The 15,136-nt window shown below is 53.4% G+C and overlaps 1 protein-coding gene across 4 annotated transcripts; it reads left to right on the top strand.

The window, feature by feature from the left end:
* Positions 1-1,859: 1,859 nt before the first annotated feature.
* DNPEP (aspartyl aminopeptidase) lies at positions 1,860-10,064 on the top strand. 4 transcript variants are annotated; one of them, XM_058665054.1, is made up of 15 exons: positions 1,860-2,034; positions 2,432-2,525; positions 2,604-2,692; positions 2,787-2,900; positions 3,055-3,180; positions 3,337-3,467; positions 3,726-3,801; positions 3,921-4,028; positions 4,594-4,671; positions 5,385-5,468; positions 6,311-6,471; positions 6,788-6,827; positions 6,910-7,011; positions 9,512-9,679; positions 9,916-10,064. In XM_058665054.1, the coding sequence occupies exons 2-15, from the start codon at positions 2,438-2,440 to the stop codon at positions 9,964-9,966; spliced, it is 1,416 nt and encodes a 471-aa protein (XP_058521037.1). In that variant the 5' UTR covers positions 1,860-2,034; positions 2,432-2,437; the 3' UTR covers positions 9,967-10,064. The 4 variants fall into 4 exon arrangements, with proteins under 4 accessions (XP_058521037.1, XP_058521038.1, XP_058521039.1 ...); XM_058665055.1 differs by having other exon boundaries at positions 1,891-2,062; XM_058665056.1 differs by having other exon boundaries at positions 1,891-2,062; positions 2,407-2,525.
* Positions 10,065-15,136: the final 5,072 nt, after the last annotated feature.

Below are 15,136 nucleotides of genomic sequence, written 5' to 3'. Positions count from 1 at the left end.
TATCATGTCTCTTCTGCTTTCTTAGAGGAATTTTTATTTTTTTTTAGATCAAGAACGGGGATTCAATTTATTAAGTACTGGCTTCACTTTCTATGTTCTGCATCTTGGTGGTCTCAGAATTTCTCGCCTGAGCATCTACTGCTTTTGTGATCAGAAAGAACACTGTAGACCCTTCTCTGAGTCTTCTCCCCTCACCCAGTGTGGCTGGTTGTTCCGCTCTGGGCACTGTCCTCTCCCACGACACTTCCCCAGCAGCCAAGGCTATCTGCAGCTCCAGCTTGACATTGACCTTTAGACATAATAAAATTCCCAGGAGTGGTTAGGAAATTTCATGAATTTTACCAGGATGCAAACATTCTTGAAAGCTCCTCATTCACACTGGGGCAGCAGGACCTTCCTGCCTTCACTCCCACCCCAGTGCATCCATCTGCGATTGCTAGAATGTTCTTTGCACCTCTAGGAGCCAGCCTAGGGGCTCCCAGGAGTAGTAACCAGTAGCTATAGCTAGGCAGATACCTGGGTTTTAAATCTCTACTCACTCCTTTATAACGCGATATTTATGGCCCAGATTTAAATCCCCCCCTTTTAAAATAAGATTTACTTATTTTTATTGGAAAATCAGATGTACAGAGAGGAGGAGAGACAAAGAGGAAGATCTTCCATTCACTGGTTCACTCCCCAAGCGGCTGCGATGATCGGAGTTGAGTCAATCTGAAGCCAGGAGCAGGGAGCTTCTTCCAGGTCTCCCACGTGGTCGCAGGTTCCCAAAGCTTTGGGTCATCCTCCACTGCTTTCCCAAGTCACAAGCGGGGAGCTGGATGGGAAGCAGGGCTGCCTGGATTGGAAATGGCGCCCATACGGGATCCTGGTGCATGAAGGCCAGGATTTGAGCCATTAGACTACCGCGCAGCGCCCTCCCCTGTGGTTTTAAGAAAAGGAGACAGAGGGCCCGACGGCGTGGCCTAGCGGCTAAAGTCCTCGCCTTGGACGCGCCAAGATACCATATGGGCGCCGGTTCTAGTCCCGGCAGCTCCACTTCACATCCAGCTCCCTGCTTGTGGCCTGGGAAAGCAGTCTAGGACGGCCCAGTGCATTGGGACACTGCACCCGCGTGGGAGACCCGGAAGATGTTCCTGGTTCCTGGCTTCAGATCAGCGCGCACCGGCCCGTTGTGGCTCACTTGGGGAGTGAATCACCGGACGGAAGATCTTCCTCTCTGTCTCTCCTCCTCTGTGTATATCTGGCTGTAATAAAATGAATAAATCTTAAAAAAAAAAAAAGAAAGAAAGAAAAGGAGACAGAAATCAGAGGCAAATTCAAATCCACCCAAAATTGTGATCTCCGGGAAGTCCCGCTGGAACTCGTGGGTTATCCATCAAGGCTCAGAAGAGCCCCGAGGGCTGCTCGGGCCTCTGCAACCACACCTCCCCTCTTCAGAAGTTCTCTGCTTGGTACTGGTTTGCTTGTGAGGACAGCGAAAGCACAACGCGCCCAAGTGCAGCTGCGAAGGTTCATCACGGGCTAACTCTCATCCAGAGCACCGCGTAGCACCGGCCACGCTGCTTTTCCTATCAAAGGTGCTTAGAGGACAGCGAGGGAGAGCACTTCGTACTGCGCAGGTCGGACCAGGTGAACCGGCTGTGCTGGATCTTGGACGATTCGTGGGCTGTGCCAGCACCTCTGCACCGGCAGGGGGCTCTGTCCGCAGTCGCCCGCACCGCGGTGAGGGCGTGACCTGACGGGGGCGGGGCGCAGGGCACAGGGGCGGGGCCTGGCGAGGGGCGGAGCAGGTCACTGGGGCGGGGCCTGGCGAGGGGCGGGGCGGGGCTCACGGCATTGGGGCGGGGCCTGACCAGCGGCAGCCTTGAGCCTGGGCCGGGTGAACCGACACGGCCGTCACCGCGGGGCCTTGCAGGTAGTCGGCGGCGTTCGGCCCGGCTTGAATTTCGATCTCAGATCCTCTCGGGCCTGTTTAACGCCGCGTCGGGGTTGCGGAAGCGCCTGACCCAAAGCGAAACCGGAAGCCCCGCCGCGGTGATTTGACCCTTCCCGGATTGGCGGGGTAGGTGGAGGCGGAGGTTGGCCCTGGGGACAGGGCCTTTGCCGGGCTAGGGTCGCATACGTGGGGCAGGCCGGATCCAGGTAGGGGCCTGTCTGGGGTGCTGAAATTTGGGGTGCTGGGAGTTTGAAATTTCCCAGTTGGGCGGGGTCGTGGGGTGGGACTTCGGGACCTGGATTTAAATCGGATTTGGGGACGGGAGCTTTTGAACCCGCTAGACTCGGTGCCGGCTGGGGACCTTGGGTGGAGGAAGATTCCCTCCGGGGTGTGGGAACAGGAAGAAGCACCTGGGGGCCGGGGAGTCCCCCGAGCTCCGATGCGAAAGGCCAGGGTCTCCGATCTTGCAGAGAGCTGAGCATTCCCCTCCTCTAGCTGTCCATGGCTGGCAGGGCCCGCAGAGAGGCGGTGCAGGCCGCGGCCCGGGAGCTCCTCAAGTTTGTAAACCGGAGCCCCTCTCCTTACCACGGTAAGTGACCAGGGCAAAGGGGGTCAGGGGCATGTCCCCACCAGGTTCCCTGGCGGTGAGAGGGTTCTTCTCCCGCAGTCGTGGCCGAGTGCCGCAGCCGCCTCCTCCAGGCTGGCTTCCACGAGCTCAAGGAGACGGAGAGCTGGGATATCAAGCCGGAAAGCAAGGTACTGGGGGCGCAGCGGCGGGAAGGCCTGAGCGCCAAGGCCCTCGGGCACCCGCGTCTCACTGAACCCCTGCCTGTCCTCTATCTCTCCCCAGTACTTCCTCACCAGGAACTCTTCCACCATCATCGCTTTTGCTGTGGGGGGCCAGTATGTTCCCGGCAATGGCTTCAGCCTCATCGGGGCCCACACGGACAGCCCGTGCCTCCGGGTGAGGGGACCGCTTGGGAGAGTATGGCTGGAGCAGGGGTGCGGGAGGACTCTTTGGCCCCTGCCTCCACTCTGCAGCCCTACACCCGGCTCTGAAATTCCCTGCCTTGGAAATGGCCTACCTCTCATCCCCACCCTTCCTTGGTTGCACTCAGGTGAAGCGTCGCTCTCGCCGCAGCCAGGTGGGCTACCATCAGGTCGGCGTGGAGACCTACGGTGGAGGGATCTGGAGCACCTGGTTTGACCGTGACCTGACCTTGGCTGGGCGCGTCATCGTCAAGGTGGGAACTGGGGGTGACAATTCGATGTGGCGATTCCCCAGCCCAAGGAAGGGCAGTGTGGGTTGGAGGATGCCTTGCTTACTCCGGATGAAGTGAGAGCTTTAGGTAGCCAGGGTCAAGATGCAGCCTGGGCTGACCTGGCCTGGGCATCTGCAGTGCCCTTCCTCAGGGCGGCTGGAGCAGCGGCTGGTGCACGTGGAGCGGCCCATTCTGCGCATCCCACATCTGGCCATCCACCTGCAGCGAAATGTCAACGAGAACTTCGGGCCCAACACGGAGACACACCTGTGAGACTTGGGTGGGGGTTCCGGGGGCTGGGAGGGGTGGGACAAGCCACCAGGTGATGGTAGGGGTTCCTAAATGGGACCTGAGTGAGAAACCACTGCCCAGTGGGCAAGGACTCTGTCCTCTTCTACAGAGGACCCTCACATCTGCACCACCAGGGAACTGAAGGGCCCACCAGGAGACACCTGCGCCCATGGTTGCCCCACTCTGCCAAGTGCCCCAGCCCTCCCCACACCCCCACTTTGTGCCTCTCCCCACAGTGTCCCTATCCTTGCCACAGCAGTCCAGGAGGAACTAGAGAAGGGAACTCCTGAGCCAGGGCCTCCCAGTGCTACCGTAAGAGGGGCCCCTGCTCATGGGAGATGGTGGGCAGAGGGGAACAGCCCTGACCCCTGGGAGGGGGTAAGGACAGGCAGCCGACACCCACCCTCCTGCCAGCAACTTCTGCCCCACAGGACGAGAGGCACCACCCAGTCCTCATGTCCCTGCTTTGCGCCCATCTGGGCCTGAGCCCTGAGGAGATCTTGGAGATGGAGCTGTGCCTGGCAGACACGCAGCCGGCGGTGAGCAGTGGTGGCTGCCCTTAGCCAACTGGGGTGGGGGATGAGGGGTTCCCAGCCAGCCCCAGCTGAAGCACTGATGCTGCCCCTGCTCCTGCCATTGCTATCATCGTCCCTGTGCTGTCTGCTTCTGGGGGCGGTGGTTCTCAAAAAGACACCCACCCAACAGGACTATCTGGGGGACAGGGGACAGTCTGTCCTGGCCCTTTTTGCAGGTTTCCCAGGGAGTCTGCTACAGGTGGTTCCTGTGAGTGTGAGAGAAGCCAGTGCAGCCCTGTCTCATTCCCAGTAGTTGGCTGAAGGAGCCTGAGATGGGCCTGATTGTCCTCAGGCATCCTGTCCTGCTGGAATGTCCACTGGTCCTCTCTGTTTCCTTTCCCACCCATGCCTTGTCCCTTGTCCTACCGGAAGCCGTCAGGACTGGAGGGCTGCCCCTCATGCGACTCTGCCCCAGCCTAGCCCTTTGTGCCCAGCCAGCGCCAGGGAGAGGGTGCACACCAGCTCAGGCCCCAGGAGGCCTGGAGCAAGGCTGGGGTTCAAGGTCAGGCCGGCGGATCTGTCTGTGCAGGTGCTGGGTGGAGCCTATGATGAATTCATCTTTGCCCCTCGGCTGGATAATCTGCATAGCTGCTTCTGTGCCCTGCAGGTGAGGAGCTGCTCCCCTCCCCCACCCGGGGCCCAGGAGAAGTGGAGGGTGGGGGAGGTGCTGCAGCTCCATGGGGAGCTCCTGCAGGCTGCTGAGGAAGCACCTCTGGCCTTAGCCCTGACCTGGGCACAGGTCCCGGAAGCTGGTGCCTGTGTGTCTTACTCTCTCCATTTTCCTGTGGCAGCTTCCTAAGTTACCCATCTCCATCTCACGGGGAGGAGTGACCTCACAGTCCTCCAAGGTGGCAGCATGCCCCTCCCACCATTTCCCCCACCCTGGCCCTGGGTGAAGCCAGCCAGCCTTCTCCCTGTGCTGGGGTATTGAGGCACCGTCTTTTCCTCCTCGTCACCTGCTGTTGCCTGTTCCTTTACCCCAGCTCCCTTGCTTTCTGTGTTGCCCTCCTTACCTTTCCTCCCGTGCTCGGCCTTTGAGCTGTGACTATGACTGCACCTGCTCGCGCCACCAGCCAGCCAGCCACTCCAGTCACAGGCCGATTCCTTCATGCCGTCTGGCTTTCCCAGAGTCTCAGCTCCTCCCCATCTTGACCCTCCTCCTGCCTAGGGAAACTACCCAAAAACAGTCCCTCCCATCCCAGTTGGTCCTCACCATACTCTCTGCCACGAGAGCACACTGGATATGCCCAGAGCATACCACTCTAAGGGACTGGAGCAAGAGGGGTGAGGATGATGCTCTTGTCTCCCTCCCCAAACTAGGCCTTGATCGACTCCTGTGCGACCCCTACCTCACTGGCTAAGGAGCCACACGTGCGCATGATCACACTCTATGACAACGAAGAGGTATGTGGAGGGCTCGCCAAACCATGCAATCTCACGCAGCCAGCTCGTGCCAGACCCCACCTCCACCTTGTCCTGCCTCAGCACAGCTCTTACTCTGCTGTAACCTCGTCATCTATATCTCTATGCCCTGTTTGAGCAGCTCCTTCTCCAAGGACGCAGACTGACCCCAATTTGGCCTGGCAACCCCAGAGTTCAGCATGTTGGAGTAGGGCCTCCTGAGACATGTGCGCCTTAGGGAGCAGCCTTCGCTGCTGTGACAGAGCTGGCAATCGCTCACGTGACTACCCAGGGCAGAGTCTGTGGCTCTGGACCGATCGCCACCACCCTGAACCTGGGGCTTGCTGCTGTAGAGCCGGGCTGCCTATTCCAAGTTCAGGGAGAGGGTGTAGGGGGTGGGCCTTTCAGGGCATGATCTAGAGGTGACCAGCTTCCGTAGAACTTGGCATTGCCATGCCTAGCTGCAAAGGAGGCTGGGAGTGTCATCTCGAGCTGGGTAGCCATGTGCTTAGTGGCACATAACTTTAGTGTTCTGTTATAAATGGTGTCCCAGACAATTAGCAGCCCCTGTCATAGGCATGAGCAATTGACCCAGACTCCTTGGGCACCCCGTCTGGTCTCAGATGTGAGGGAGGAAGGAACACCAGTAAGTGCTACTTGTACCCCAGAAAAATTAATTTGAGCTCAAGCCCAATGTTGGGTGTTCAGGGATGACTCGGGATCAGGAGTATTGCTGAGAACACTCCCTATTCCACCCAGTGGGGTGACCCTGTCGGGTTCCGGCCAGCCTGGGCTTTGGGCCCCTTCTGGCTCAGGCCGCAAGTTCATGTGTCTGCCGCCCCCAGGTGGGGTCCGAGAGTGCCCAGGGCGCCCAGTCGCTGCTGACGGAGCTGGTGCTGCGCCGGATCTCTGCCTCGTCACAGCACGTGACAGCCTTTGAGGAAGCCATCCCCAAATCCTTCATGATCAGCGCTGACATGGCCCACGCCGTGCACCCCAATTATGTGTAAGTCTCCTGTGCCAGAGGCATAGCCGGGAACCCAGGCTCAGCCCCACTCAGGACCCACCTCCCCAACCCCATTCTTCCATCCACTGCTGGGAGTTTTCGAACGCTCCTAGGCTCAACTCTGTCAAGGTCACAGAATGCCTGAGTGGCTGTATTGAGCATCAGATTCGCCTCTGGTTGTGTGCAGCCTGGACCTCTTGTGTTTAGGATGTGCCTTTCCCCGGGCTGGGCAGGAGAGGGTGCTGTGATCCATTAGTGCTGTCTGCCTGGGGAGAGCATGGCTTGTCCATCCCAGACCTCTGACTCCCTCCTACAGGGACAAGCACGAGGAGAACCACCGGCCCCTATTCCACAAGGTGAGATGCTCTGTTTGTCCTTGGGATGGACTTGGGGGCCTTCCTTTTCCCCAGGCCTGTCACCATTTCCACCTTTCCCCAGGGCCCTGTGATCAAGGTGAACAGCAAGCAACGCTATGCCTCCAACGCCATTTCCGAAGCCCTGATCCGAGAGGTGGCCAGCCATGTCGGGGTGCCCCTGCAGGTGAGGGGATGCTGCCTGGTGGCAGCTGGCTGGGAACATCAAGCAGCTGAGACCCCAGGGGCAGGGGACTTGGGTGGAGGGGGTTTTGATGGGGTGGGAGCAGGACTTTGGGATAAAGACAGAACTGGCTTCTGTGGTGACCTGGGGTTGGTCTCCTCATTGGAGTATGTTTTCACATCCATAATATGGGACAATAGCAATGCCCACTTCGCTGCATTTCTGTGAAGGTTAAAGATGCCATGTGCTCCTGAACATGGTGGGTAAGTCCTGCTTTTTCTCTCACTTCCCCTGGGCTTGTTTCTTCTATACACTAGTGGCTCCTACAAGGCAAGTTCAAGGCAGGAGAGTCCAGAGTCCCAACTCTGCATTTTCCCTTTCACTTTGGACATTACCTGTCTAGTCCTTTCCCCTCTGCACGTGTGTACCCACATGTGATTTTGTGTGTATGTGTGTGTATACACGTGTATTTCTATCAGACTGGGAAAGCAGGTTGGCCCTGTGACACACACAGCAAGCGATCAGATATGGTCAGCACAGGGTCCGTGGCGTCCCGACTCCCGGCTTGGCTCCCCTCACAGTCTGCTCTGCCCTACTTGGGGCTGAGCTATGCCATGTTCAGGAAGGCTTCTGGAAGGAGCCTTGACCTTTGAACCAAGAGCTCACTGCTGGGCAAGTGGCAGCTATGAGAGGACCTGAGGAAGAACATTCCAGCCAGAGGAACAGGTGGAAAGAGGACAGGAATAAACCTGGTTGGTTAGGAGGATGACAGGAGATGTCTACCCAGGCCAGTTGCACAGGCTCAACATTGATTCAATAAAGAACCCACTTGATCACCCCCTGGCCACTTCTGTCCAGTTGCTTCCTCAGGCCATCCGTAGCCTACACGTTTAGCCCTTGCATTTCCCTGTCTCGTGAAACCGGGACCTGGATGCTTAATGGCTCAGAGTTCAACATTCCTGGCCTGTGCTGCTGCTGTGTCACTGCATCCTGCTGGCGTTCCTGCTGCAGGGCTAGGAAGCCTCCCAGCAGGCGCTGCTGGCCCTGCCCCACGCGTTCCCCTCTCACCTGCACAGGCGATGGTTTGTACCCTGGATGATAACCCTTGCCTACCTCAGTCATCTCATTACACGTTACTGGGGGGAACACAGCCTCTCCTCCCTATTCATTCATCCCTTTCCATCTGTTGCCTCTGTGATGTGGAACATCCCTCCCCTCATCGATCAAGGCTGTTCAGTTATGAAATAGAATCCCTCTTGGAAAGGCAAGATAAATGTGAATTCTTTTTCTTTTAATAAAAACCACTTTTCAGGGTGAACTGTCATCTCAGATGGTAATAAATAAGGATTTTTTTTGTCCTCTCTTTTGAAAAATATTCTTTGAAACATACTGAGACAGAGAGTACAATTGATCTGTCTTCTGTTTGCTGTTTCACTTTTTGAATGGCTGCGATGGCCAGGGCGGGGCCAGGCTAATGCCAGGACCCAGGAGATTCATCCAGTTGTCATATGCAGGTTCAGGGCCCAAGCACTTACGCCATCTTCTGCAGCTTTTCCTAGACCATTAGCAGGGAGCTGGATGGAAGTGGAACATCTGAGACATGAACTAGCACACATGTGGGCTGCTAGCATCTTTGACTGCAGGTTAACTTGCTGTGTCACAAAGCTGGTCCCTCCTCTTTTTGACTGTGGTAGAACTGGGTAATCCTATCTACTTAACAAACCTTAGTTGTTGCTTAAATTGTTCTGACCTGGCCAGTAGGGGAAGCCCTTCCAGTGGCACTCCCATGCCCCTTGACTCTTGAGCGCCCCCTGCTGTTTTGCACAAGATGGCCAGTTCACCTTCATTTCTCTCCTACACTTGAGATCAAGCTTTGGGTGAGCAGTGGAATTAGGAACCATGGTTTGAACAGAACTGTTTGTCGAATTGGGGAGCAGTGCTTGGGAGCCATGCTCATGGATATTGCCAGGGAAAGTACAAACATTTAAAAAATCTTGTGTTGAGGGGGCAGCGTGGTGGTTCTGTAGGCTAACCCTCTGCAAATAAACGCCAACATCCCTGGTTACTGGTTCATATCCTGGCTGCTCCACTTCCAATCCAGGAAAGCAGCAGAGGAGGGCTCAAGTGCTTGGGCCGCTGCACCCACAAGGACAATGTGGAGGAAGCTCTTTGAAGCACTAAAACTACTGATTCATGCACGTTTGTGTGTGTATGTGTGTGTGTTTAGGGGACAGTAATTATGCCTAAGGGTGACAGAGAGGACAAATGTAGAAGCTCCCTGCTTGCTAGTGGAGAGCGGATTGCTTGCAGGAGGTGGAGTGACAGTAGCTGGAGGATGCTGGCCCTGTGGATGGGGACACTGGGACCAGTTCACTCCCATCACTTCCCACTCATGTCCCAGGCACGGGCGCAGCAATTGGAGCTTCCTCCCAGCCATCTGGGGCCCACTGTGGAAGTGTGTTTGGGGGTGCGGGCATGCTCCTGAGTCTGCCCCTTTTTGCAGGACCTCATGGTCAGGAACGACTCCCCCTGTGGTACCACCATAGGACCCATCTTGGCTTCGAGGCTGGGGCTACGGGTGCTGGACTTGGGCAGCCCCCAGCTGGCCATGCACTCCATCCGGGAGACGGCCTGCACCACGGGAGTGCTCCAGACCCTCACCCTCTTCAAGGTAACGCCCGGTCCCTCCTCCCGCTCTGGCCAGGATTGGTTGCTCAGGCAGCATTGCCATCACCGAGTGGCTGGTCTTGCTGCTGGGGGCTACTGGTTACAAGGCCACTGCATGGGAAGACAGAGGTTTGTCCCAAGGCTCAGGTCCCCCAGGAGGACCTCCATTCTGGGGCTGATGGTGGTGTGAGGTGAGAGGGGGCACCGCTTCCATCTGACCCACATTGCCTCCTACTTCAGGGCTTCTTTGAGCTGTTTCCTTCTCTGAGCCGTAAACTCATGGTGGACTGAGGCCTTGTGGGAAGACTGCTCCCCCATTCCTGGGCTCCCGGACCCAGGAGGAGCTCAGCCGAGCTGAAGCTGGATGATTAAAGAAGGTTTTGCACTCACACGCTCTCCTGTGCTTATTTGGGCACTTGGAGGGGTGGAAGTTGAGCCAGGCTGGAACGTGTGGGCCAAGATCCCAGCAGGTGGCTGCTAGGCCCAATGCCTGCCCCCAATATTTTTTGTCTATTCAAAAGTTAGTTTGAAACTCAGTGTGATGTGGAGAGATTTCCATGTAAAATGCATACAAATTTAATTTAACAATGGCAAAAGATCTGAATCCACCTGCAGGTTTGTTAGCAAAGGCAAGGCCAAAAGCATGATGAAAGGTCCCTCGACTGTAACTGTCTAGTTTGTAGAAGAAACAAGACTGGGCACTAAGGCGATGACAAAGACAGGATTGAATAAGAAAGGTTGCAGAACCGAATGGAGTATGTTGCAATTGTGTAAAACTCATGATACATATTTTTGTGGATCTGTAAATCTGCACATAGATATGTAGAACACAAGTCTGAAAAGAACAGAGAAGAAACAGCCATCTCTAAAGACCCAGCAGGAATGAGGTTGAAACCCCTTGTTTAGTTTGGATGAAAATCTGCTGTGGCACTTTCCTTCTGGAAGCCCTCTGTGTACCTGCTGTGTCGTGGACAGAGTCCAGATACTTTGTCTAGACCGTGGGACCTTCAGAATCATCTTCTGCCAGCTGCCCAGCTCTTTGGGTACCTTCCCGCATTGGCCCACCTTCCAAGGTCTCTGACAGCACCACCCTGTCGAGGGTCACACCCATGTCTCGTCTCCTGCTACTATGGCCCAGTTGGTCCAGCCATCCGGGCAACTCGTTGACAACTCCTGGAAATGAGTAGAAATAGGTGGAGGAAGATATGTTTCTTGTTTTAAAAATGTATTTCTTTTATTTGAAAGGCAGAGTTGTTGTGGGGTGGGGAAAAGCAGGGGGAGATGTTCCAAGGAGAGGATGAGAGAAATGATTAAAAACAGAAAAAACGGTAGAATGACAAGAGACTCAATAACTGCCAAAATATGAAGCCCTAGATAGAACAAATACTTTCTAAAACCTAACATCTTCAAACATTGAACTTGCTGGTGATAGACAGCATAAACCCTCCAGTGTCCATACAATGAATAGAGAAACTTAAGAAAGAACAACTCAACAAAACAGCATCAAATCCACCTCAGGTAATCTGTTATTCAAATTTTCCAGTACATTAAAAACTAAAAAGTTCCAGGTTCTTTTTCAAAGAAAGTCTTATGAAAATTTGTTAAATTTATTGGAATGGCAGAGTTGTAGAAACAGAGGGAGAGAGAGACACTTTGGTTTTCTATCTAATGGCTCACTCCCCTAAAAACTGCCAACAGCTGGGCTGGGCCAGGCCAAAGCCAGGAGCCAGGAAGTCGGTTAGGGTCTCCCATGTGGGTGCTTAGAGCCCAAGCACTTGGATCATCTAAAGCCTTGCTAGGTACATAAGCAGGGAGCTAGATTACAAGCAGAGCAGGTAGCATTTCAGCAGATGCTCTGCTATAAGATGCTAGTGTCACAAGTGGCAGCTTAATCCATTGTACTACAGCAGCTGCTCAGCATTTTCACCTGCTTGTGCTCCATGTGATGGTGATACGCCTTGGTATGCTGTGGTATCACAGTGGCTAAGGCTGTCACTGCAAGGTGCCTGTCCTGGAAGGCCAGCCTCGCTCAGAGGGAACCCAGCACTGGTGGTGCGAGCAGAGATACGGATGGAGGTTTGGGCAGCGGCTTAACAACTAGGCATGCAGCATTTGGCTCCTTCCTCTGCTGCAAGCACTGCTTCTACATATTCTTCCTTCTCCCTGGGTGATTGTTGAGATGGTGTAGAAGAACTCTGACTGGAACAGCTGTTATGACCCCGTGGGGACTGTTGGTAACAACGCAATGTTAAAGGTGCCCACAAGAAGACATTGGTCGGAGGTAACCTGCCATGTCGCTCACCATTGTCCTTCAGGGACACAGTCCCACTAAAAACTGAGGGCTTTATTTTACTGCCTGACTTGTCTTCCATTCACAGGGCAGTGGAAGTGCCAGGAAATGCACACTCCCGATCCCAGAGCAGCTGTAAGCAGCGGCGGGCAAGGCTCAGGGTCCGCGCCCTGGCACATGTGGGGTGACAGAGCTCTGGGTGTGCTTTGTGCCAGCTCACAGGGTCTTGCCAGCAGCACAAAGCCTGGCTACTCATGGGCCACCTGCTCCTCCCTGTCTCATCCCTTCACCCCACCAAGGATTTCTTTCTTCACCTCCCCAATGAATTCCTTGCACTTGGAGACTGTCCCTGGGGAAATTTTGTGAGAGTGAGACTTAGGCAAGGAACTAACTGCTATTTTACTGCTTCACTGTCCTGTGGTTCCCAGCTACACAGTAACGTGAGAAAAAGCCACAGATGGAAGGGTTGGAAAGGGAGGAGCAAACTTGCCTGTTGTATGATTTGTTGTGTTAGCAGACCCCAAAGATACACTATCCAGTTAGCTGACTGCAAAATCAATATAAAGAAATCAATTCTATTTACAATGAATGGTTAGAAAATGAAATGCTAAAAAGATTTACTTCCACAAAGCATGAAAATCAAGTGCTTTAGGAATAAATGGAAAAGATACTTAAGATTACCATGGAGAAAATGATCGGGGAGAAGGTAAAAACTACTTGAAATATATATGCTCTGTGTGGACATAAAACTCAATATTGTAAAAGTGCCAATTATCCTCCAAACTGCTACATAGCTTCAATGTCACCCTAATAAGAATGTCAACATGTTCTTTCCTCTTGGATTTTCTTCTCGTTTTATGGGAATTGACAAGGTGATTCTACAATATGTAGATATTTGTAAATAGTCAAGACACTTTTGAAGGAATAAAACTGCCCAAGTGGTTATTAAAACTTATTATAGAGCTCTAGGAATGAAGACAAACAGTGCATTCTCTGGACCAGTGTGGTGGCATAACAGGCTAATCCTCTGCTTGCAGCACTGGCAACCCATAGGGGCACCAGTTTGAGTCCTGGCTATTCCATGTCTGATCCAGCTCCTTGCTTATGACCTGGAAAGGCAGCCGAGGATGGCTCAAGTCCTTGGACCCCTGCACCCCATGTGGGAGACCCCTCAAGGCCCTCAGGGATGCCTCTGATGATCTGGTTTTTGCTGCTGAACTGTTGCCTGCGGCTGGGACACTGTGAGTTCCTGTGATCAGGAGGGGGCCAGAGGAGGGCAGGGGAGGGTGGGAAAGCTGGAGAATACAGGCAGTGGTTCTAAAGTAGGGAGATAAAAATGGGAAGAGGATCCTGATGCGGTAACCTAGTGGCTAAAGTCCTCGCCTTACACACACCAGGATCCCATATGGCCTCTAGTTCATATCCCAGCTGCTCAACTTCCCATCTAACTCCCTGCCTGTGGCCTAGGAAAGCAGTTGAGGATGGGCCAAAGCCTTGGGACCCTGCACCCGCGTGGGAGACCCAGAAGAAGCTCCTGGCTTCAGATTGGCTTAGCTCTGGCCGTTGCGGCCACTTGGAGGGTGATCATCGGACAGATTTTTGTGCTTCTCCTCTCTGTATATCTGCCTTTCCAATGAAAATAAATAAGTCTTAAAGAAAAAATAAGTGGGAAGAGATATGGGTTCCTGCAAAGACTGGGGGTGCAACAGGAGGGAGGGAGGTGACCTTGGGGCCACCTTGGGAACAGGGAGTGATGACAGGAAAAGATCTCTGACCCCTTCCAGTCTAGCCTGGAGGCATTTGCAGGTGGACTGCCTGGGGCCTTCCCAGTGCCCACCCTGCTCCACTCCACCCGGACTCGGGGCTCAGAAGCCAACACCAAGTCTTCCTCCTGTGAAGGAGGTTCCTCAAGTGCTGTGAGAGTGAGGTGGGGGGAGGGGCACAGCCAGTAACAATGCCCACGCACTGGGCCTTCTCTGCCCAAAAGCAATTGGAGACCACAGCCCACAGTGTGGCACCAGACTCAGGCCTGGTGACTGGAGCATCCAGGGTCCCTTCTGTTGCTATGAGCTCCAGAGACCCCACTCCCCTCCTAAGCCTCTTCCAAACGGCAGGATGCTGGGTGGGGCAGGAAGTCCCCTGCTGTGATTTTTAAAATGTTTTGCTTTTGTATAATTAGCTTCTATTTTTTTTATATATATATTTATTATTTAACTTCAGTAATTACATTGTATTATGTGACACAATTACATAGATACTTGGGTTCTCCCCACCGCTCCCCAAACCCTCCCACCATGGTGGATTCCTCCACCTTGTTGCATAACCACAGCTCAAGTTCAGTTGAGATTCCCCCATTGCAAGCGTATACCAAACATAGAGTCCAGCATCTTATTGTCCAGTCAAGTCCAACGGCTTCTTAGGTATACCCTCTCTGGTCTGAAGACAGAGCCAGCAGAGCATCATCCCAGTCAATTGAAAGCTCCAACATACCATCAGCACAAATTTACATCATTATGTAATTAATTGACATAGTAATGAGTAACCAATATGGTAAAAGTAAATGCGAGTTCTTAACCACCTTCTGTGACCACCTCATTGACATTTCAATTTTAGTTTATACACAACATATAACATACATAACATAACATGTTATACGTAACATCATATCATCTTAAATTAAGGCAAACATGTGGTATTTAACCTTTTGGGATTGGCTCATTTCCCTTAGCATTATGGTTTCCAGTTTGGCCCATTTGGCCACAAAGAACTGCATTTTGTTTTTTTTAATAGCTGAGTAGTATTCCATGGAGTAGATGAACCATAGCTTTCTTATCCAATCCTCTGTTGATGGGCATTTTGGTTGCTTCCATGTTTTTGCAATTACTGATTGTGCTGCTATGAGCATAGGAGTGCATGTTGGTTTCTCATAAAACAAGTGTTCTGGATATATTCCTAGGAGTGCTATTGCTGGATCATACGGTATGTTGAATTTGAGTTGTTTGAATATTCTCCATACTGATTTCCATAGAGGCTGTACCAGCCTGCAGCCCCACCAGCAGTGGAGTAGGGTTCCCTTTTCCCCGCAACCTCGCCAACAAGTGTCGTTGGTGCTTTTATTCATGTGGGCCAGTCTTACTGGTGTTAGGTGGTACCTCATTGATGTTTTAATTT

The sequence above is a fragment of the Ochotona princeps genome, chromosome 5 (assembly GCF_030435755.1).
Source record: "Ochotona princeps isolate mOchPri1 chromosome 5, mOchPri1.hap1, whole genome shotgun sequence".
NCBI lineage: Eukaryota > Metazoa > Chordata > Mammalia > Lagomorpha > Ochotonidae > Ochotona > Ochotona princeps.
This window is presented reverse-complemented; position numbering and strand designations above follow the sequence as displayed.